Source organism: Perissodus microlepis, chromosome 18 (assembly GCF_051167445.1).
Source record: "Perissodus microlepis isolate ML-2025 ecotype Zambia chromosome 18, ASM5116744v1, whole genome shotgun sequence".
NCBI classification, from domain to species: domain Eukaryota; kingdom Metazoa; phylum Chordata; class Actinopteri; order Cichliformes; family Cichlidae; genus Perissodus; species Perissodus microlepis.
The window spans coordinates 17,469,793-17,494,709 of record NC_140478.1 but is presented as its reverse complement, the minus strand read 5'-3'; the positions used below and the strand labels follow the sequence as shown (position 1 = coordinate 17,494,709).

Genomic DNA, 24,917 nt, shown 5'->3' with positions numbered 1-24,917 from the left:
TGCACACTCACGGGAGGCGTTTTGCTGATGTCTTTCTCACGCGGATGCATTTGAGATGAGAAGCGAAAAGCAAATATTGCGCTTTTGTTTCTAAACGAACATCATGCCTACACGCGTGTGTGTTTTCCCGGAGAATGGACGCGCATGACGGGATTACTATATTCTCACACTTTTCCCGATACCTAGCTCAACTAAATAAAGTCGCCTATAGCGATCGGGCTAATTGGATTTTATAACATCCACCTACTCATCACAAAATAACAGCAAACTCGTGTACAGACGGCGCGGCCGGGGCTAAGTTGCATCTTTATGTAATGGTAAAAAGGCAGCCGCGGTTTTGGTCAGTCAATTTTAGAGAGACTATACCTTTAGACTATCCCGTCCTACACAAATTGTCAGGCAGAAACTGAGCAACTTCAGCGTTTTCTATAGGATGTCGCGCCGCAAGCAAGCTAAACCAAGATCACTGAAAGGTAAGTGATAAGCCTGTTTGGTGGCTCTCAAAACATTTTGCTTTTTAAGGACATGACACAAAATGTGGACGAGCATGAACTGAATGCTCGTGAAATGTAACTGTCTCTCCCCCCACCCCTTTCTTTCTTTCTTCCTTTCTTTTTTACGCATTTCGAAGTGTTCCTTCCTATTTGTGTTGCGCATGAAATCGACTGTTTACGTACTTGGCATCGGAGGGGGATAAATAATAATACTAATAATATTAATAATAATAAAAAATTAAAAACATGCTCGGCTTTCAGTTCTCACTATATACCGATGAGAGTTAAAGAAGGGGCAGGGATACGTTTAAAGAGCAACAGTGCAGCGCGACGCTGGCGAACATCTGGATGCGTTAAAGACGCTCCTGGTCGGAACTTGAGCCGTCTGATGGAATGGGGTGCACAGTCACGTGACTCACCCCGTCTGAAAACTCAAAGAGGAAACATTTTATACGTTGGGGAGGGGAGCTGTGATGTGCGTGCTCGCAAGTGTGTGGTGAGGTGCAAATACTACCCAACGTTTAATACTAATGAGACATTTTCATTAAGAAAAAGAAAAAGTTCTGGATTTATCAGTCAGGTTGCTTAAAGCTTGAAAACAGCTGAATTTCATTGGTAACGTCTATGATGTTATTTGGTTTTTTTTTTTTCTTACTCCCCTTTTTGGTCACTTTTTCCCTTCTTCTTCTTTAAACAGTTGGTTTGGTGGTAATCTGATCCACCATTTGTCACAGAGTGTACATGTCTGTGAGAGTTTCAGAAAGGGGGAGGGAGAGGGAAATAGAGACAGAAAGGGAGAGCAACATATATATACACACACACACACATATTCACACATTACTTTTCTCTGTAGCATTTTAGTGGGGGGAGCTGTAGGTTTTTGGAGGTTGAACTCCAGTTCATCTGGCAGGCATTGTATTTTGCCCAGCAAATAATTGTCCACAATTTCACATTCCCAGCTTGTGGTCTGTGGACCCCTTTCTCTCTCCCCCCCCCCCTTTTCGTTCTCGGAAGTCTTCATCTCAAAGGAAGATTACATGGTCTGTGGTACATTCATGCAGCCACCATTTTAAATCAATACCCAGGAGAGAGTGGAAATGTGAGTGCATGCACATCTTAAAATTGTCACATTCTGTTTCCAGACCTGCACTGCTCTATTCGCGGTAAACAGCTCCATACATAGATTTCATATTTTCTCAGAGCAGATTGGCATTGGCATTATTTTTTTTTTCTTGTTTAGTTGGTGTGACATTTGCTATTCTCAAAAGACATATCACATATAATCGTCTCCTGCCAGCATGCCTACATGCTACAAGTGTGTGTGTGTGAGAGAGAGAGAGAGAGAGAGAGAGTGTGTGTGTGCATTCAGAAGAACATCTGTTAAGATTTGTGTACATCTAAGTGTGCGGCAGAGAGGGATGCAGAGTGAGCAAATCAGTATGCAAATGAAGTCAGAGTGATGACATTGTTTGTTTTGTTATTGTCACTAAAATTTAAATTGGGAAAATGTGGAGCACGGAACATCGTGACTTTTATGTCTTCATTCCGGCTGCTCAACCGGAGCAGAAATGCAGATACGTCATAGATATTCCCTTGTTTTGGATCGGACCCAAAGAAGGCCAGGCAGATGTTATTTATTGTTCTTTGTCCATCTATTTCCTCAGGGACAGAGATAAACTTATACAGATGTCCACAATAACTTTGTTTGTCTTTTTTTTTTTAATTGACATTTGACACTTTATTCTTCCCTATTGTTCAAGGAAGACATGATTGGTCATTTTATTTGTAGTTTCTTGTTTTGTGGCATCTCCTAATTTGTGTCGCTCACATTCATACATGTGTGAGCCCGTGCCTCCTATTCCTGTGTCTTTTCGAGAGCAGACCGGGATCTCCGAGTTCAGATTTCACTTTTATAGGTTGTCTTGAGGCAGTGGTCAATGTGAACGTTCCAATTTTTTCCCCTTTGCTCAGAAAGAACGCATTGTTCTGCAGAGGAGAGAATGAACAGAGGTGCCGATGGAACGTGGTGGGAAGGTGGAACGAGCATCATGTGCAGCGTTTTGAGGGACTGGTATGGATAGTATGGACGTGGGGTGCATGTAGAGAAGATGAGAAAATAATGCTGTGACAGTTGGCACTGCTTTTTCCCTTGTGTACCTCCAACACACACCCACTTGCTCAGTATTGGCTGCTTGTGGGAGTCAGAGGTTATGTTTTTGGTCCCATGGAGGAAAAGGGCAACATTACAAGTCCCGTTTCAATTAAGTCTGAGAGACAGATCCGGCTACGTTATTGCTTGGGGGAATAAATGGCACAGGACGAGACCATACATCATTCGCTTATATGCAAACACTTCACCCCAGCCACTGACATTTACTCAATCCTGAGCCTTCTATATTTCTCAACTGTAGGCACATTGTAATTTTGTTTTGATGTGCAGAGGCTTCGGGTCAGCACATTGCCTCAGTCAGTGGTGAGCAGCGAGGAAGGAGGATCTCACTCCAAATCCTGCATGATGACTGCCACGTTGCCTGTCCTCCACTACTTCCTGAATAACATGAGACGCAGTTGATATTTTCATTTGGAGCGCAAATTACACTCTCAGGTCTTGGCACTGATGTGTTCATTGGCCGAGGAGGAAGTTTCCAGGTCTGTCAATTGCATATATAAATATATTTTCTGCACCATTTCCATTAGGTATGGTGATTGCCATGAAATCAGGGCTGTGCCATGTACACCGTAAATATTTGATGATTTTAAGAAACTGAAATTCATCACCAGATGAGTGATCTCAGGAGGTTATCGTGCTTTAAATATACTTGACAGGAAATATCACTTTACACTTTAAATATACCCCTCATGCACTGGGTGGATTTGTAAAATCTGTAATAGGCCTGTAAAAATAAAATTAATGATTAAATTGTCTGTTTTGGGGGAGGGGTTGAATTCCTAAGCTTGTGCATAATAATTTGATTTTAAAGTTTTTATTGACATTTTTCTGGTATTGAAACCAGACCTTTCGGGAAAAACTGAAACAAATATTTACTTGCTTAATCAAAAAAATTGGCCATAAAATTTGAAGCTTTTCCTTTTTAGTGAAAACAAAATTGAACATTTGACACGCATAACCACTCCCACTCCTATTCTCTTCAGTACTTTGAAGCATAGGTCTGTGTATGTACAAAAAATAAATAAATAAAAGTGTGAAGGGGTGGTTAGAGCTTCTGTAGTTTAGTCGGAAACAAGTCAAAAACTCACTTGCCTGTTTTTTTTTTTTTTTTTTAAGGCAGCCTGTTTGCAGTATGTTCACCGTTAAATGGTCTGAATGTCTAATCTTAATTTTATCAGCTGGAGCGCAGACGCATGCTACAGTCCACTCTTTTTTTCTTTTTTCATGTCTAAAAGGTGCGTTATTCTTAGTTTACAGCAAGCCGCAGTATTCCAGTCTGTTCACAATTAATGATCTGTGGCATAACACCCATTAACACTTTTCTAATGTGACACAAAAATATGGATAGTATTATCATTAAGGAAATTATGATGGAGGCATGGAAAAATCCCATTAGCACGGCTGTCAGTGCTCTTGACATGCGGCTCAGTGTGTCGGACTGGGTGTCGCGGGAGCTGGCCGATATGTCTTCTTATTCCATGGCATGTGTCTCTCTTGTTGTCATGGATTGTCTGCCACATGGAGAAAGAGTTCTGATTCAGAGACAATGACGGATTTCCTCCACTGCCGCAAATGAAATGCTACATTTCTGGGGTTTCTTTCTTTCTTTTTCTTGTCTTTTTTTCCCCCTCTCCTCTTGTCTCGTTTGCATTTATGAATAGCATTAATATTTTTGGAAGCTGAAGTTGCAATAATTGCATAATGAGATTATTGATTTGTGACATTTTTATAGTGCTGCTAGTGGAGTTCTCTCGCGCTCTCTTTCTCTTCTTTTTCTTTTTTCTTTTGCTTACAATGCAAGGCAAAATATAGAATATAAATATTATGCAACATGATTAACATGCTCCTCTATTGCAAATTATTTATGACACCAATCACCAGTTCAAATAATGCTCATTAAGAAAGTTATTCATGTGCAGTGTGTGTTCTCCTCCCTCCCTCCCCAACCCTAATTGAGGAGCGTTGACCTCGTGACCCGAGCTAAATTGAGTTGTAGTCCCTGTGGCGAGCGTCTCCTTCCCGGTCAGTCAGGGCGGATTACACAGCCATTGTGTTCGGCACTTTATCGTCCAAGCTGGCTGTAACCAAGCAGATGAGTCATGCATATCCAGGAACACACTCAGGGCTTTTTTTTTTTTAAATGTCTGAGAAGTGCTGCGAGATACCCTCACACACAAACAGAGACACACCAAATTTGTGGCAATGCTCGCATAAAAGCGCAAGACATGTACGGCATTAAATACACGTATCTGTGCATATACACACTTCCCAAAGCAGCAGGAATTCATTTGATGGATTTGAAAAAGTCCAAGCTTCTGCGACTCTGCCTTATTCATCTCTGTTAAGCCATTAGTTGTTGCTGTTATGGCGTGTCATGGTTTGCGCGCATGTAAATTAGTGTGGGGTATTTTTTCAGTTGTTCAGTTGTGAGGGTTTTGGGGTTTTTTTGTTTCGTTTTGTGTTATTTTTTTATTTTTTGCTCCTCGTTCTGTTCCGATAGAAAATGATTCATTTCCTAAAAAGTAAGCGTCCCGTCTTGGGAATTGTCACTCACGACATAATGACAGTTACTCCACATTCATTTTTTTTGTGTGTGTGTTTGGCCATTGTGTTAATTAGCGGCCTTTAATGCTGTGCCACTTGTTGTGGGATTATGTTTTTCCTGCTCTGCATTTTGAAAATCAAAGGAGCTGTGCTGAAATGGTCCCATGTGTGTTTGGTATTGTATCAACAAAACCTTGCAGGATGATTACAGTTTGTCACTGACTGAGTGATACACTGTACCTTGTCAAACATTAATTAACTGATAGCAGTGATGCAGTTACAGCAGTGTGGACTGAGTTGCAGTCAGCTGAAGTCATTATGAGGTAATCATGAGCTTCAGAGTATATTAATTAAAAGTGCCCACCCTATTTATATATGTACTGTTATGACTGTTCATCAAATGTCCAGCTAGAAGGAAACGTCACAGGAGTTTGGCCTGACTTGACAGCTTACCCTCTATGATTGCTCCTAGCTAGCTATTAATTATCTAGCAGACAGGTGCAAATGAGAAAAGAATTTGCACGGTGATGGAAGTTGTTTACTTTAAATGGCAAAACTTTTAATAAGTTCACCGTGGTGGCAAATCATCGCAAACCGCTGTAATGTTTAAGTTCTTATGGCAATGTAAAACAGAATTTTCTGCCTGAACTCCCTCATCTCACCAACAGGGACGGTAATCAAAACAAAAACTCCAGCTCCCACCACCAATCTCTGATAGAACCATGGGGGATTTATTAGGACCCCCTATCTCTAGCCCATTTAAATGATTCTAGATGCAAGGCGCTCAACGGTGTTAGAGAAACTCATTAAACTCTCAGGGCGCCAGCCACTAAGGCCTCCTTTAAGAGGACAAGGTTTCTCTGTTGGCTGAAACAGTCCTCTTTGGAGGCTCTGAGGGATATATACCTCCACGGTGTCCAACTATGTCTGCTCCATCACTTTTAATTGATTTAGCTAATTAATTGCTAGACCCATGACCATTTGTTTTGCATATTTTCTTCCTACATCAATTATAATTGTTGCTCGGGGAAATATTCAAGATATTCGGAAAACATCCCTATATGTAACTGAATTTACATTGTCGTTTCTTTACAAGTTTATTTTGAATAAAAGCTTTTTTTTCTATATTGGAGTTCCTTGAAAATTCACTTTTGGCTGGACACTGGATGACAGCGAACCATAGTCGCTCCATCGTTTGCCGTCTTCATAAGAAACAGCTCGACACTTTCCTCTTCATTTTTCACTGAAGTTTGACACCCCACTTGACACTAACTTGTGCTCCCCTGTGGAAAAGGCTTCTGCCACCATAGGATCCTGGCTTAATTATGCAAAGTACAGGATATTTTGTGCGATTTTAAAAGTGCGCCAGTTTCTGCTTTGGCAGTCACTGCCACACTCCCCTACTGGGAGGTCCTGTCAGACTCCCCCTTCCTCTTTGCCCAGGAAAATGAAAGGCTAGAAAGAAAAGACATAATGGAGAATGCATTTCAACTGCAGGGGTGGAACGCAGAGGCGTAAGAAGTCCTCAGTGAGACCCTCATTTTACATGGAACAGGTGGGAGACTCTTTTGTTCTCTTCCCGCTGTTAAAATCCATTTCATTTCTTGTACTTGACATGCCACGAGGAACTCTCACCAGTTCCAAAAAGGCTCCAATGTAAAAGGTTCCTACCTTTTACTAAACACAAGTCGTGTTTTTCAAGGCCGGTGCTGTTGTCAGAAAGTCAAAAGTGGTTTAGCTGCCATGCACCTAATGAGCAGATGCGAGTGCCGATCAAGCCGTCACTATTTTGTCACCCACCCTGTTAAAGAGCAAAAACACTTTGCAGCCACTTTGGCTGCATCTATTTTCTATGTGTCTGTTGGCGTCTTATTACATTTGTATACTTTACTGTAGGTTTCATTTTGGATCACAGGATCACAGCTTTAGGAAGATCCATATTTATGCTGCAGTGCTCTTTTCATGATGCCAGTCTAACGTAGCTAACCAGTGCACCGTGCAACCTTCTTACTAATATAGTCATCAAGGTATTTTTCACTTGGTCACTGTTGATGTTGGGAGTGTGTTTCATGGGAGACGTTCATAATTCATCACGTCATTACTCAGTCCAATATGTTATTTACGTGGGTGGCTGTTTGCCTCGTTGCCAAACCTCATACATATGAAAGGCTTGTGCGGATTGCCAAACCACAGGTTGAGCTTTGGAAAGCTGCTGAAATCTCCTGGAGTTTCCATATAGAAAATCTCAATAGTAAATAATAGAAAAGAAGGAAATCTCAATGTGTCTAACTTGTTTTTCGCTGTTAACTGTTTCTTTCCCTCTGTTTCTCCCCCTTCTCTTTTTCTGGCAGTAGAAGACAATGTGACAGAGGACCAGCACAGTCCTGGGCAGACTGCCATTCCAAGCGGTAATGCTCCATTTCATATTTCATCATTTTCGGCTGGAAAGTGGATCATGTGTCTCTGTGTGCGTTTGTGTGTGTGCGCCTATGTGTGTGCGTCTGTCTGTAAAATTTTTTGTTGGGACCAGAATGAAATAAAGTATGTGCTTCCTGTTTCTGAGGTTTTTTTGCTGTAAACCGAATGGTTGCATGTGTTTTTTATAACTCAAGCGCTTTAGTGCATATTCCGTGTTTGTGTGCACGCATGCAGGTGTGCCTATAGCTGTCCTTGTGTTTCTGTGTGTTCTTGCCTCTTTTTTTTTTTTTTACGCTCTTTGTTTCCAAACCCTCTGTATGATGTAGAATAGAGCTACGCAGATGAATGTGTCCTGTCTCCACGCGTGCCATTCACAGTGGCCCTCCAGGAACAGAGCGGTAATTCAGGTCAGGCTAGCAGAAAGCCCCCTATGAATGAAGCCTGCTCCTGATGCACCACACTGTATATTTTCATTTCATTTGTCTCTGGTAAAGGTTAAGTCTCAGGCGTGGTTATTTTAAACCCGATATGGATGGTTTTGCCCAGCAGGCTGGGGACCCTGGGTACTCCTCGGCTGCCACATTAGTCCAGCATTTACCCATAGCTTTCTGAGTGCCTCTGTGTAAAATACAGGAGCTGTATGCATTACTGCAGTAAATCCTGGCTTAACTCACTTGCTCACTAGTACTCAGTAACTGTTTTTGTCTGATGTCTTGTTTGTTAGCTGGTATCTTAAGGTAGATGTGAGGTTCCTGCACTGATTTAGAAAGAAGCAGTTTTTGCACATACACTTTTCTGCTATCTGACCTGTATGTTTCCGACTGAGCTTTTCCTCTTCATCAGACTTACTATTAAACCCTTTTGCCACATATTTGTGTATGGCTAAACTAAATAGCCGGGCCAATACATCTTCTGCTGTGTTAATTTGTATTGATGGCTATTGGTGGGTGGTTCTTTGAAAAGAATCTGCCTCCTTTGCCCATCTAACCCCGGCTCAAGGGATGAAGGACTGGGCATAAGAGGCAGACTTGCCTCGGAGACCTCCTGTCATCCAGAGCCAAAGCAGAGCTAATGAGTGTGCCTGATTACAACGACCCCCTCAGACACACGAATCTCCCCTCTCCCCGTCTCTGCACCGCTTCTATCTCCAGAGCGAGGGGAGACAGCCGCCACATGATCGATGTCTGCCTGTGGAGAAATCAGGAGGGCGCACAAATTAATTTCTCACTTTCCTCATTTGACTTCGTTTGACTGATTTATTTTTTAACCTCCTCTCAGGATGCAGCTGGACGAATGGTCAATGAGGAAATAGTTGTTTGCAGCGATGAACTTTTAAGATACAGCGAGCTTTCACTTTGCCTATCTGTCACCTGTCTGAGTTTTAAAATGCAGTAATTCTACATAATGCCCCAACAAGTCCTCATAAAATCAAACTGAAAAGCAGCAGAAAGAGCTTACCTGATTTTCATGCGTTTGCTGCTTTGACGGACAGGGCCACAATAGCCATTAGACTTCTGACAAGCTAAGGGCTTCACCAGACATGGTGTCAGGATCTGCCTCATAAGTAGACCCCCAGTTGCGCTCTTCTGTGACTCTGCAAGCATTCTGCAGACCCTGCATCCTGTTTCTTATTCATGTTTGATATGTAGCAAAGGCAAAGGAGAAATGCTAACAAAAGAGGCCCTCTAAAAGATAGACAGTATTATGCATAGTATAGAGGGGCAGGAACAGTGTGATATCTGAGATTTAATGAGGCAGTGTGCTTTTTTACCCAGAGAGTCTGGAGCAGGCTTAAGATCTGCAGCTTGGCTTTACCACTGCGCTGCCTGTGTGTAATTATAACCACATGCTCAGTGCTTTTTCTTCTCTTTTATATATACATCCCTTTCTTTTTTCTTTCTTTCTTTTTTTTTTTTTGCTCTTGGCTATTACAGATTGAGGCTTCTTTCTTTGTTTCTGTATTTTTTTTTAGAAGACTGTGTCAGCTCTGTCAAAGTGGAGTGGAGTGAGGCAAATAGAAGAGTTTCAGAGATCTGAAGGGGTGTCTGGGTGGCTAGGTGCTCTAGTGTGGAGTAGTGTAGCGTATTGGTGCGGTGTCTGAGACTGGCTCTGGCTGAGGTTGAGGCTGCCCACAGATCAATGTACTGCAGGGCTCGCAACAGCAGGAAGAGGAAAAGGCTCTTTCACTACACCACTTCAGAAAATCATATTCTCTATTATTCATTTCCTTTGATGTTTTACTGCACTAATGGCATAGCAAGGCGCTCCGTGCAATATTATCACTGCCTGTGAGAGCGCGAGTGAGACGGCTGAACAAGAGAAAGAGCATTTGGTGTGTTCAAATGTTGTTTCTCATTCAGCTTCTTTGATTTCCATTCTTCTTTGTGTGCTCATATCTTTTTTGGTGCAGAGATTTTAATGGCGGATGATGCCATCTGTATACCTGTGATTATATGTGCTGCTTGCTTCATGAGCTGCTCTCTGTTGTCTCCGTTGTTTGTTCTTGCCTCTCCTGTAATTGTTTGACACCTTTTCTCCCTTCCTTTGCTACTCTTATCTTCATCTCAGCGTGCATCATAAAATTTTCATGAAAATACTACATGTTTATTTGTAATTTATAATAAGGTGCCAAACACTTTCTGCCAGTGCACCACTTTAAGCTCGTCTTTAGCGCTCTAAGAGAAATGGCTTTTGACAAACACCTCTGCTAATCGGTGTTCAAATTTAAAATGGATCAAATGACTGACTAATAATTAGACTTAATAATTAATAATTAGACTTAGACACACACACACATGTAAATTCTTGACAATTATTAACAATCTGGCAAGTGTCAAGCTCACAGCCCTGTCGCCGCATCATATTCTTTAATGATGGCGAATCAGTGGATGTGACGGTTTAAGCGGAGAGCCCCGAGTCCCATCCTCACAGAGGAGGATATACTTGGAGGCACACGTGGCATTAGAATGTAGTGTGACCTATATATGGTAGGTTCTCGGCAAAAAAAAAAAAAAAAAAGTTTCAGATTTTTAAATAATGAGGTGCCGGCAAGCGTGTGAAGGTTATTCAATCTTAATGTCCTCCTATTTCTGACAGCCTCCCTCACTCTGATAAAGAAGCGTGCCCACCTTTGATCAGGCCTGCCGACACGTGTCGAGAGAAGCTGCTTGCTGGTTGGAATAAATTCTTAATTCGAACTTGGGGGTGGGTTGTTGTAGGACGGGGTGCCATGGAGAGAGGGGAGGGGCGTGGGGTGGTGGAGTGGGGGCATCGTAAGATCAGGATCTTTGTAGCATCATGGGGAAATGAGGAGATGGGTGCACTGGTAATGATGTTTTTGACACCCAAGTTCTTTCGCTGCACAAAGGAGGCTCCGTCAGGCTAAACCCTGATTGAGCCTGTATCTACAGGCAAGTAAGAACATGGCCCTCAGTGGTTTCACACTTTTTTGTGCTCAGTATGTCTCAGATGCATTTGAGTCAAATTCAGATTAAAACCCTGACATCCGTTAAATTTTGTGCCTAGCATCCACAACGACTTTTCTGTCTTCTCTTTATTGTAGGCCCACCAAGTTTTTATGATTTTTTCTAGCTTAGGGTTAGATATTAAATCTCCAGTGTTAAGGTTCACGCAGAGAGTTAAACTTTTTAGATTAAAATTCTATTAACAGGCTTGGCCAGACAGTTCACTTTATATTATTATTGTTTTTTATTATTATATTTTCTTCTATCCCTCTGTGCTCATGCCTCCCTCTCTCCCTGTGGTCAGTGTCTGCACCTGTCACAGTGTGTGGGCCAGACAGTGGGGGATGAGGCTACGCTTCCTTGCTAGGGACCACGGGTCCCTGGTGGGGCTAATGGAGCAGCGAAGAGAATATCAATTAAAAGGTTATAAATATTTAAAAGCAAAAAATATTCAATAATATAAGGGTAGGGGGTCCAGGAGAGTCTTCAACTCACAAGATGAAAGTTGTGGCATGATAAATGTCACTAGGCACCATAAGAGATCATAAGTGTGCGCGTGATGGATGGATTTGGACCCGGACAGATATTACACAGCTCTAAAGACGTCAATCACCATTCAGATCCCCACATTTTATTAGTACAGTATTAATGTGCTTTTAGTACAATAAAGGTTTGAAATTTATCCTTAGAAGTCATTTTGTTAGATCTTCATTATATCCCCCCTATGAATAATTTCTCAGTCGCAGCTATGATCACCTCCCTTTGAGCCGCCCTTATCAGAGTATGGATCAGCGGTCAGTGTAGCCTCTCTCTTGTCCTTACCTTCCACGCCGACGCTGTTAAGATGCTCATCGGAAATTAACAAGGGTGTTAATTTGAACCTTTGTTTTAAATTAACAAGGGCGTTGGGCCTGATGAAAAATTCTCAATATCTTACACATCTTCGCCCAATATTCCACAGCCATCCCGAGCATACTGGTATCGATCTGCTGTCCAGCCAGTAGAGGCTAGTAGAAGAGAATGTCCTGATCTGATGGATTACTGTATGAGGCCCAGAGGCACAGGAACCTCAGTATTGATGTGGCTCTTTAATCCCACGGTTGGACGTGACCTTGCCGTGTCTAAACCCCCACGCCCCCAGAGCGACTTTCCAAACCACCGCCCCCATCCCCTTCCCCCAAACGTGTAACAGTTTACACTTCCAGTGCCGCATCGCTACAGCTCAGGTCGCTCACCTCAGCTGAGTGCAATGACCCAGCTCGGATTCGCTGAAAGTTGGAGCAGAAAGTTGTTACCTAAAACAAGGGATTGGAAATCAAACTTACGAATGCATAACGCTGATCCTTTTCCCCGGTAATCATAAAATGTATTTTATTTGGTCGTTATTGTGGATCTATGAAATAATATGAGAATACCAGTGAAATTCATCCACGCTCTGCTCAGAGGAATGTATTTCTATTTCAGATTAGACATAAAATGCTTAAATGTAGCCATCAGTTGTTTTCCCTGACAGGACCATGCTGTAATATTAGCGAAATTAATGATTCATGAAGGCCTTTGGGAAAAAAAAGAAAGTTTTAACCTCCTCCACAGGCACCCTGTAAAAAAACACACACACATGAAGTGTTCATATTTCTGTGCATATTGTGAATTCTGTGCCTCTGTGTGTGGATGAATCATAACTCTATATTGTGTGGCTTTTGGCCTCAGTCAGAAGTGTTTCCCCCCAGAGCAAGAAAGGCCTGCATCTGTGAGGATTGGGTTGGGATTTTCATTTTCTTGAAACACCTTCTGTTCTGTTCTGCATGGTCCCACCGGGGACCACAGTGCTGATATTTTTAGAGGGCATGTTCCGAGAGCCTCAGTCGCCAAGAGGGAAGGACAATGGAGGGTGTGATGTTACATCAATACTTGGCGCAAGCGGGGGAAAGAAAAAAACCCTGGGTGGCCTTGATGAGTTCTCGACCGCCTTTCCTCAAGGAATTTCACAGTTTAAGAGCACCCTAACAGAAAGAGGACCTAAAATGGCCGCCCCAGTGTACACGCACCCAGCGCCAGTACAGCCACACCTGCACACTTTTGGTGCCACACACTCCTTGTCCTCAGGCTCTGTTAACTGTGTGCGGGGTGAAAAAAACAGGCTTACTCCTAACGTTCCCCTCCGGAGTTTCCAGACAAGCCGAGGAACACTTATTGGAGTGGGGCTTAAAATGGCTGCCAGTGAAGTGCAGAGGCTTTTCTTCCACCCCGCAAAAGCCTAACCAGGGTGGCATGATTGTTTGATTGTAAGTATGGTGTTTTAATTAGACGTATTGTGAAGTGTAAAGGTCGCAATGTGAGGAGAGACAGGGCTGCGGGCCATTCTGCCTATTAATAAGATACTATTCCAAGCTGCTTTGGCTTAACTACGTGTCAGAATGAAGATATGCGCAGTACGCTGCGAGTGAGCGATGCGAGGTTTGATTTGCTGTCGGAACGCTTTAGTATCACGTGAAGAACTTCAGATTAGAGTGGTAATTTGAAAGATGGTTCCTCCTGATTCAGGGTAGTAAGTTGCCCACCCCTGGCACTGCTGCAGCACAAAGCCAACGAGAGACAAAACTGCAGATGGATTGAAGAATATTGATGTGCGCGACCCGCAGCTGCCTGCGAGCAAAGCTGAATAATTTAGGGAAGTGTGTCGTGACGACAGCCCAACACACACCAATCTCAGTTTTTGTGTGTCTTCCTGCGTTATGCTACATACATCCACAGTTCTGGTCTAAATGTCTGAGTAATATGGCAAGGTCTTTCTCCTCTGATAGATGCTGACTGATGCAATTCAGCACTCACTGGCAGAATTTCATATTTCTTTGGTCCAGCCAAAACTGCAATCCAGGATTTATTAACTACACATATTCCCATCAGTCTAGTTTCATATACTGAAGTTTTGCTTGGGTGAAGCAGGGCAAACACAACGTAAAACCATTTCTAATAACAGAGGGTGCGTGCTTGTGTGTTTGTATGTGTGTGTCGGATTTGTGTGTGCGAGCGTCGTACCGCCTTCTCCGCCTGTATATCTCTCGCCCGCACCTGCCCAACAGTTCTGTTATGGCATGAGTGGTTGAGTTACAGAGGCCCAAATTGAACCTGCATTTTTATTACAGCTTTTATTATTGTTTTTATTAAATCCAGAGTCTAGAAATCCATTTTATTGTCACCCAGAGGAAGCCGTAGTACCTCGCTGTGTGGGTCACCCCTCTGACTATGTGGTGCTGTCATTTCCTGTGGCTCGGCAGATCCAGAGTGCGCCCTCGAGAGGGCGGCGGAGGATGGTGAGACCGGGCATCTAAGGAAGAGGCTGCTCTCTCCAGAGGAAGGAGAGGAGGGAGAGGAGGAGGACGAGGAGCCCGCGCTGCACAGCTGCGACAGCTGCCGGCAGGTGTTCGAGTCGCTGAGCGATCTCACCGAACACAAGATTAATCAATGCCAGCTGACAGGTAAACAACGTTCAGCCCACCGAGCCTCCCCTCCACTCTGCCACTCAGCTCTTCTCCCACTCTCACTCTATGCTTTCATCTGAGAATATGCCACACTATGTGTGTTAGTACACTGCACCAAGGGGAGCACAACACCAGACTACCAGTTTCTTTGGTAGATATCCAGCAGCACAGGCCTCCACACACATAGCGCATTAGTTATATTGTGGTGTACGTTAATATCATCAGAGACGACATATAAACAGGCCCACACGTGCCCATTAAAATAGATAGCAGTATATGTATTTATAGTATGAGCCTCGTGTCCTTACATGTGTCAGCGTAAGGTTTTATACAGCACCATACTAATTCGAAACGTTTCAATAACACCGAGTGTTAGTAACATGGAGCTAGTAGGTCCCACAGTAACCAGACCACCAACTGGAGATGGATCTTTGCTTCAGGAAAGTCCCTCAGCTGCTCCCAGTGCGAGCTAGCTGCGGTAGTAATACCTTGTGGGATTGAAAGAGAAGGATGCCATTGGCAGACTGTGTCATTGACCTGTTGATGGATGAATAGGACTATAAATACTCTGACAAGGTGGCAGACAGAACTAATGATGTGAACTGAAGGTTTCCATGTGCTTCTCCTGGACTTGCTGTCCTCCTTTAGATGCCCTGACAGGCCCGTATTGAGAAACACCATCTGATACTCATTTCCTAGTGTTTGGGCACATGTCTCGTCTCTTTCTACTGTCAAAAATAAAGTGAACTAAAATGTCCTATTTCTGTTTCAGATGTAGCACAGACGCTATTGTTTGTCATTCAAAAGAAAAGCCCAGAGATGTTTAGTGAGAACGTCTTTTTCAGCTACTCGTACGATTGAGTTGCATTCAGTCTTTAAGTATGATGACTAGCCTGTTTCATTTGGGCTCAAAGTCCAATAAAGTCATGTAGTGCATGGTGTGTAAAAATGCCAGTCATAATTCTTTAATGACAGTCATTGCATGTGTTATCATGAGGATTTTTCTCTTTAATATGTTTAATATTTCTCACTGAACCCAGTAATCGACTCTTTTATTGTTGCCCCAGGGATGGTAAATTGACACAAGAGGAGAAATTGCAAGCAAGAAAGTTTATGGCTTAAAGATACACTCGATAATTGAAGTGGAATAGATAGCACATTGAATTTTAAAAAGAAAATGAATGTATGTATAACATAAGACAGAAAAAAATACCTCAACTGCACTAGCAACATAAAAAGTAAGCTGGTAAGTAAGCATTTGCAGGAAACAACAACCTCGACCAATTAGAGATGTCGCTGTTTTCAGTTTTGTAGGGTAGTTCTTTTCCGTGACATTGCAAATAAGATGGGTTTCATGCAGACTTGTGGTTCCTACAAGAACACATACTGTTGTTTCACAGTGTTGTAGCTCATGGTAAGTCTACATTACAACACCATGGCTCATAATCAAAACCCCTGCTTCTAGAACATCACTGTTGTGCTCTATTAGAGGTAGTCCTTTAAGCCTTTTGGTTCAATGTCACAGCTTACTTTATCCATTTCAAATTTAAAGTCTTGGAGCATCTCAGTGCATAGAAACCCTTCCTAACAAGGCTTTTATTGTGAAACTTTGAAAGAAAGTGTTGTATATACCTCATATTGTAACCTGAGGTTGTTGTTTTTTTTAACACAAATTTTTTTGTTGGGTCACTCAGCAGCAGGATGTTATTACTGACCAGCTGACAGACACAGTTGTCGGGGTCATGCGCCTCTCTGACTGTAAGGAATCTTCCCCAGCTGGTAGAAACAGTATTTACGTGTGTTATGCCCCCTCTTAGAATGTTTCAGCTAGCACTTTTGTGTATGCCCAGCAATAGTCTCTTTTCTGTTTACATTCAAGCACAGTTTGATTTCATATTTTGCAACCGTCAGCAAACCACAAATTATAGGTTAGATATCCCATGAGTTTTACAAAGATTTTCCATTAATTGTGAGACAGCCTCAAGTCTTGTGTTTTTGTGTACTCAGTATGTAAAAATGCCTTCTGTTACCCTCCTGTCTGTGTTAATTTAAGCAGAAATGCATACATGTGCATTGCACAATTGATTTTATGCCCTGCTATGTGTTTAAATTCAGAAGAAGCGACACTCAATCAGCTAAAGGTTTGAAAACTGACTGCACTCTTCACTTCTGCATTACTGTCATCCAACAAAAAAAAATGACTGGTCTAAGACAAAGAAAGTGCAGAGTCTCCTGTCACTCTTTTTTTTTTTTCTTCAATCTGACACCCAATTCAATCAAGTCGTTGCAGATGTGTGGACAGTCTTTGTTTGGGGACAATTTGAGGAATGCAGAAAGAAAAAACCCCCCACAAAGGATTTTATTTAATTAAAGTTCTTCCTATAGTTATGCTGTTGCACAACACTGAGAAAACAATAATGTTATAAAGTTGTGTTTCTGATTCAGGGACAGGTCTTTAATGTTCAGCAGCATTTTCAGTATGTGGTCATGACTGACTCAGCCATATTTTTTTTTCTATAATTAAGCCTGTCTTTTAAAAATGTCAATCTTATGGACAAATAACTCTTAATTGCTCAATGATGAAAAAAAAAAAACACACAGTTTGGATAAGAGCCCCTGTGGAAGCCAAACAAAAGATTCTAATTGCCATTAGGGTATTGTGATTGTGCAGAAACACTCTATTAGTATTCAAACACAGTGGGAGAAAAGAAACTTCTAGATGGCATACTAAGTACTTTGAATGTGTGTGTGTGTGTGTGTCTGTGAGTATGTGTTTGTGCATTCTCTGGAATATGGGATATGAGATTTCCTATGTGGCATTATGTAGACATCCATGACCAATTAATCTGCCTTACATCAAGTCTCTACTCACAGATGGATCCTTTATTAGAGCCGTTTTCTAATCAACCACCAGCACCTGCTAAACTCTCCATTTTTATGATTTCAAATATTTTATTTTTGGTTAACAAATTGCAGAGCTTGACTGGAACCAATCCATGTATGAAGATTTGCATGCTGACACAACTGCATTTTTCCCCCTCCCATCAAAACATATACAGTGAGTTTCCTAAGACAGACAGCCCATATACAGTCAGTAAGCTTAAAAAAATACATATTATAAAAGCAGTCGGATAAGGCAAGTGAAATAAAGTCTAAACAGATTCTAACTGTGTGTCGACCACACCCGATGGACAGAGAGAAAGAAAAAGATGTTACATGTCACTGCGATCAATGGCGGCCATTGTCTCTCCCCATCTGGCAGAGGTATAACACCTTCCCATGCACTTAAGCTGTGGCCACTGCAGTGCGCTAAGGGAGCACATGGGTATGGATTGCCTCGTGTCCCCGATGCGATCGGTGCTATTGATCGCACTAATGCTGGACTGCAGAGGAAGGCGAGCGCCTGAGAAAGAGAGCAAGGGAGAAGAAGGGAGATGTGGAGAGTGAAAGAGAGGCAGAGAGAGTGCTGCAGGAATGTGTCCCCAGGGAGCCCGTCTTGGGCTGGGGCAGGGCTTCAGGAATGCTCCCCAGGAGATCCCAGTGAAGGCTAGGGCAGGGCTGGAAGAATGCTCCTCTAGAGAGTTGAGAGTGGAGGCTGGCTGGGGCAGGGCTAGAAGAATGTTCCCCCAGAGCACCCCTCTAACTCTGGGGCAGAAGTAGAGAGGCTCTGAGGGGGGAGACCCCCCCTACCCCACCCCTCGGCTCCAGAATGGCTGCGGATCAGGTTTCCGTGTGGGGATCAGCATCCTGCCGACATGGCTTTGGGCTACCCTGGGGAAGAGACAGGAGGCTGGAGGCATAGCTATTCCATAGGACTTTCCAAAAACACTTCAGAAATGCTTTGTCTCACTATCACGCTGCATTGTCTGCGCACACTTATATTGTTACCTATCCTTAATGGAGAAAGAGAAACAGTGTGTGTGTAGTTTGACTTTTGTTCTCAGTTGGCACAAGAGATGTTCATATGCCAGGTATGAGATTGCAATGGTAGGCAAGGAAACATGCCTTCAGGCCTACTCGCCAAAGAAATACCTTGCTTCTCATCTCATTTCAGCTTGTGTTTACTAGCCCACACTGTAAATAAAAATAACACCTCTAGCTCAGAGTTTAATTCAAAAGATTGCATTTTCACAGAGCCTTACTCGGTCAATTCTTCAATTCCGCGTCTCTGAAGGTATTTGAATAGCCTAGTGCACACATGGGCTGTCAGCCTAGTGGCCGTTCTTTCATTATGGGTCCAGCTCCCTTGAGCAACACCTTTTCTTGTGTCCTTCACTAGAGGAGGGGCATGTCTACTCCCCCCAGAGAGATCTGTGCCCTGCTATTTTAACCCTCTGTGAGATGACCTTTTTAATAAGTGTCTTTCTCTGCTTTCCTGCCGGCCACTGTGCGAGCAAACAGAGCATGTCTTCTGCTTCCCTCAGATAAAGGAATCAATCAGAGTGGGTGCAACAGAGAAAGAGAGAGAGATAACTGGGCCATATATGGATTTATATTATGTAGATTTCCCCTTTTCCTCATCCCTGTAGACACTGCAAAATGCACTCAGCTTCAATAAAACACATTTCAGATTTATGAGAAAAATACAAATGAAACACTAATACTCACTGAAAAACAATAACATCTCCTCACAATGCAGAACATGCTAATATGATAGAAACTCTTTCTCTGTTTGCAATAGGCACCATTTCTTTTTTAAACCTGCTGATATATGTCCCCCCCCCCCCTTCTGTTCCCAACCACAACATGTTTGCTTGAAGTGTTTGAATTCATTTACATCAAGCCTTTGGGTCAGCAGCATGGAAACATTCAGTAATACCCTCAACTATGAACAGTCTCCTGGCAGTCCGTGCTTTATACTAACTGTTTCCAACAGGCTCCTATTGGTTGTACTGTTTTTTTTTCTACTAACTTTGTGTATTGATCCAACAGCTGCTTTGTGGCTGCCAAGAAGAATGTGCCAAACTGCAAAGACTTTATTCGCTTCAAAAGGGCTCACATAAGAAGAAAAGCGACATGACAAGACCTGATTAGCCGAACTCTGAGCCACCGCCGTTCATCAGAAATTCTGCTGTGTTTTTGCCGGGGTGTCTTGCGACATCCTGGTACAAAGAGCAGCACACTGATTACAAGGCTTTGAAAGGAGGAGAGGCGGTCAGGGGAGAATAGCTACTTCTGGCACAACGCAGCCACTGAAAAGAGACCTCATGCTAGAGTGAGCTCTTACAATTGGGCTTGAGTCTTTCCTGTGTATGTGTTTGTGTGGGGGGCATGTTCTACGTGAGCGTCTGAGAGAAAAGAAAAATAGGTATGGAGGGAAAGAGGTAGAAAAGATATTAAAGTAGATGTTGACTCCGTGGTATAGAGTCCCCGTGCATTTCCTCTTTGTGCAACAGTGCCAGCAACGTTAACAGGAATGTCATTAGGAATTCAAAGCATATGCCCTCGTGAGGACGCCCTCTTTCTCTTTCCCCTGTGCTCCACACGGCACATATTATGCACTGTATAAAGTATTTATTGGTCTTTGTCAGACGAGGGCTGCATTTTCTGCAGAAAAACCATCAAAATAAGAATAGAGGAACTTGCAGGGTTTTTTTGTGTGTTTTTTTGCTCGGCTTTGTGGGTTTAAGGCATAAACAACAATGGCTAGCACTGCAACTCTTTGCTTTTCTCGTATCCGCATCCCCCATCTATCTAACACTCTGTGTCTCTCACGTTTTCGCTTGTTCAATCAGTCATCCGTGCACACACAAACACTTATTAACGAGCACGAGCACACACGTTCCCTCTCAGCACCTGCGTGCCTGCACTTTGCATTTTAGATGACACATAATTCATCGCCCAGGAGGCTAAACACATGCCGGGACTTCATCCAGTTGACCTCTTTCTTAAGTAGGTAGCCACAAAAGCCGAGATGACATGTGGACAAAACAGAGATAATCTCCTGCACTCACCCAGAACTACAAGCTACAAACACCTGAGCGAAAACCTATACCAACGACAGTGTTCTTATTTCCCCTTTTTGCTGTGTAGCGGTCCTTTGAAACTACTGTCTTCAGTTCTGAGACAATGACCAGCCCAAGAAGCGGTTGTTTCGGTTTCTCTCACACTCAGTATCTCTCCCTGGCCCTGGCTCTGCCTGCTCTTTGTTCACTCTCTTCCTCAGCCTGCAAGTCTTTTTCAGCGGCACAAGCAGAAGAATGGCACATTAAATCTTAATAGGACTGCGTCTGGCCGTGTTGAATTGCAGAGCGTGTTAAGCCGGCGCTTTCCTCCCCCTTGGCACACGCTTGTGGAAGTGGAAAACAATTGAATAAAAGAAACCGCTCTCTCTCTCTGTAACACAAGTGACTTGGGCTGTTCTGCTGAAACTATGAGATTGAACTGACTCCAGCTCACAAATGGCTTAAGACCTTACTAAGAGACTGTAAAATAAACATTTGTACTTTTCAAGATGCATATGTGGAAGGTGCACAGAGGATTTACCTGACCACCCACAATGAAGCCGTCGCATTATTCTCTGTTCCAAGTGACAGCTGAAAAATGCTGCCGTAGAACTCTGTGCTTAACTGGTGGCTGAGGAGGCAGGAGTAACCTTGCTAGGAAGGATATGTGAAATGTATGAAGAGAAGGAGAGAAAAAACTGAATATTTAGATTGAATACAGTCAGAAAAAATAACAAAGTAGAGAAAAGACAGTAAAGGTAGGGAAGAGCCAATCTTAGCAGCAATGTGAGTCCAGGCCTTCTTTGTAAGGCAGTCAGAGGTGGTAATTAGCCAGTGATGAGTTGACGGGTTGTGTGTCCAGTACTCGGCACTGCTGGGTGGGGCTGTGGGAGGTAGATAAGGCCAGCAGTGGGCTTATCTCTGAGAAGGACAGGCACCAGGCCTGCCAGGCAAATCCACCCACAGACCTGCCGTATTTTATTAACAACATCATTAATGCCAGACAGGTTATGTGCGATGGCTCGGAAGAGAGACGGGAAAAAGTAAAAAACAAATAAAGTCTCAATTCCTGCTTGGCCGGCCAGTCTAAAGTACATAGGCACCGGTTGACGTGTTTTGAAAGCAAGGAGCTTGTGGAGATGTTTACCAGGTAGGCAGCCAACGGAAGGGCACGGAGAGCGAGCTTGGATCTTACCTCTGGGTTTTGCTCATTCTCCTCTGGGTCCCCAGAATTCAAATGATTTTCTTTTTTTCCCTTTCAAACGTGGGACTACTCACCAGAATAATGATGAAGCAGATACAGAGAAACATAACTAGATACAAAGAAAAGGCAAAAATGTTTTTTTTTAACTTTACGGACATCCAGGGTTTCATTTTTAAACACATGCTTTGTAAAATGCTTAGTTTTCCCCATTTCTCTTTCTCTCGCTCACCTGCATCTTTCAATCAGGTGTTCAAAGTTTTGTCTTCTTCATGCTCCTTTAAATTATAGAGCATTAGTAATGCATTTATTACATTTTCTTTAGTTTGCAGTAATCTATTGACCTTGAATCAGACGGCACTATAACAGTTATCAGTTATCATTTTGTATTAGTATGTGAAATATGCCAAATAGCGTTTGTTCAGTGGCATGTCTCCCTATAATAATAATCACCCCCAGGTTATGAGGATGTGACCTGGGTGCACCAATCAGTGTATACCTCACTCACCCCAATGCACACCTAAATGAAACAGGCTTTTGAATCGTCTTCTGCAATTTCCCCCCAATGAAAAAAAAAAGTCTTAGGATTTTGCTCATGTCTGTGTGGAAATGTACTGCACATTGATCCCCATAGGGCTTTTTCCTTACATGGCTTTTGCCAAACTCACCAGTAATGGGAGGAAAGGAAGGAGGGAGTCGGAGGGCGGTGGAAAGAGTGACCAGTCCGACAGGTTTATGTCTCCCTGCAGGCTGAGCTCTGTGGAGCGGGCCCACAGGAAGGAACGGAGCCAGCTGTGACGGCATCCTGCTAGCCACTGTGGTTTAGGAGCTTTGGGGCTACACTATCACCAACTCAACATTTCCCCCTCTCCTCTACCCTTCCCAGGGGTTGTTTTTGTTGGCCAGGGGGCAGTGTTTGGGTGGGGGCTGCTATGTGGCTCTGTGGAACAGCCACTCCTACACTTCAGGATATGGGAAGTTGAACCACCCGCAAGGACGGGGATTCTCAAATATCGTGTAAAGTAGCACATTTGTTCCTTAGCACTAATTGCCATTTTCATACTGGAAGGTAGGTTCATAAATGTTATTTTATGGGCACGATGGGTGTCATTTAAGGTCTCCAAGGCCACCAGCTGGACTATGCTTTGGCAGTGAAAGCACCATGTGCTATAACAGAATGTAATGGTTCAACAGTAAAGACATGCTGTCAGGTAACACAGAGACGTCCTTCTAATGTTAAGAGCAGTGGACAGATTGGGTGGGGGGGGGACTGAAAATGTAAAGGTTATCTGATCTATTTCACCTCCAACCTGCCTGGCTGATCAATCTGCTGGAAGAGTCAATCGATTTGATCAGAGAGCCTCTCCTTAGAGAGGACCTCCCAAGGAGTGGGTAGGATTCTGCGAAAGGCTGCCAGCTTGGAACATGTCTCCGCGATAAACCGAGACATTAAAATCCCTGATTAAATAGTAACTCACCACCTGTGGCAGCCATTCTCTAAATAAGCCACTGATTTAAGACGGCAAAGAACATCTACTGGTGCTGTCACTCCATCGTGTTATCAGGCTCATTATAAATGCAATATGTGTACAGTGAAATCACATCAACAAGATCCTGCAAGACTGACTGACAGCCAAGAGAGATCAGGCTGTAGTAAACAGAGTGGTAATCTTTATATTAGGACATTATGTGCCCCCAGTCAAAGCATGATGCATCTTTCTCATCATGAACTTGGTTTGTAGAACATACCCCACAAACAAAGTCAACAGACAAAACCATCTTATGATTGGATTTTAATCCAATTGCATTATTATTCAGGCCTCCCATTGGCCATTCATTACTCTCACATGGAGCCTGTGTGGGTTGTTATCACCCAATCAGGCTCAAGACTGTATTCTGGAGAGCATGCTTTCGTTTGCATCCTTTAAACCCTATGAGCCTTCCCTCTCTCTGGGCCCGCCAACGGAATACCTAATTCCAAAGTAAACTGATTGCTCTCTCCAACAAGATTACGCTGTGATGATGTTAGCCAAATGAGACTGCTATTCAGATGCAACCAGGGCAGGCAAGGATGCTTACCGCAAGATGACTGATCAGCATGTTAAGAGAAACAAGGTTGGGAAAAAAAAGAGGAGAAAACGAGGGATAGAAATCGAAAGAGTGCGAGAGAGTTGTGTGCGTGGGGGTAAGCAGAAATGTAATTTGCTTCTCACCTCAGGCGACTGGGCTCTGAGGCCAGTAAATATGCAAACAAGCTGAGCCTGGCCATCAATATGAAGACCCTAGATGATTACTAATCTCCACCGCAGAAGTAGATTGAGGTCTGTTCAGCAGTGCCATGTAGCATGAGGGTAGGGGTGGGGGGGATAGGGAGGTTAGAGTCCAAACTTCGTCTCCATGTTGGCTGCCAAGATTATGCACAATTCAGAGTTACAGGTGTAGCTGACCTTCAGTTTGGGAAGTGCTATACTATTTATGATGCATACAAATTAGCAATAGAGCGGCAATAAAAATGCAGGCGTCTTAAACCTATATTGTACATGTTTTTGAAAGGATACATTAATCATGTTGTGAATGTAATTCAGAAACTTCTGCTGCAAGTTTCCAGTAACTTTGAACCTTGTTTCAAATTCAGCCTAGTCTTTTCATCATGGAGAGCTCCTTGTCTGATATGAGCTCTTAGACGTGCGGCACAGTAGTTTACCAGCCCATTGTCATTCCCCATCCGTAATCCGGGATAAAACCTATGGGACGCAGACCGGTCTGGAGTCATTAGGTGTGTGCGTGGCTTACCCAGACAGCCAGATAAACCAGATGCCTCGGGATGGCCAGGGGTCATCTCTCTGTGTGAACACGTTGTTGATGTCCTTGTTTGTCTCTACTTCTTCTTTGCCCGTATCCCCCCTCACACCCTCAATCATTCCTTTTTTTGCGTGCTTTCTTTCACTCCCTTGATTGCCCTGCACAGTCATCACAAACACAGAAGTCCGCGTTGGAGCTTAGCAGTCGAAGAACCTGTCAGCTAAAGGGAAGGAGGAAAGAGAGACAGGGGAGTTGACTGTGGCCCTAGGTTGAATGCCTGAGGGTGTACTACGTGTGGAGGATAGTTAGTGCAGAAGGACACGCCACAGTCTGCAGGTGAATTCTCTCATTTTGGGAGACTTAATGCATTTGAATCATCACCTCTAGGGGGATGTCT

At 43.2% G+C, this 24,917-nt stretch overlaps 1 protein-coding gene across 4 annotated transcripts in view; it reads left to right on the top strand.

Annotated features, from left to right (window-relative positions):
- The window catches only part of LOC146367659 (zinc finger protein 521-like), an 88,318-nt gene that overhangs the window by 224 nt on the left and 63,177 nt on the right, over nt 1-24,917 (top strand). For 3 of the 4 annotated variants that reach the window (XM_084913284.1, XM_084913283.1, XM_084913281.1), the window contains exons 1-3: nt 1-473; nt 7,560-7,616; nt 14,369-14,569. The exon at nt 1-473 is cut by the window's left edge and continues 224 nt beyond it. In XM_084913284.1, the coding sequence (XP_084769410.1) occupies nt 434-473; nt 7,560-7,616; nt 14,369-14,569 (298 nt within the window). In that variant the 5' untranslated portion in view covers nt 1-433. The remainder of the gene's footprint in view (nt 474-7,559; nt 7,617-14,368; nt 14,570-24,917) is intronic. The other variant, XM_084913282.1, reaches the window with a different exon arrangement.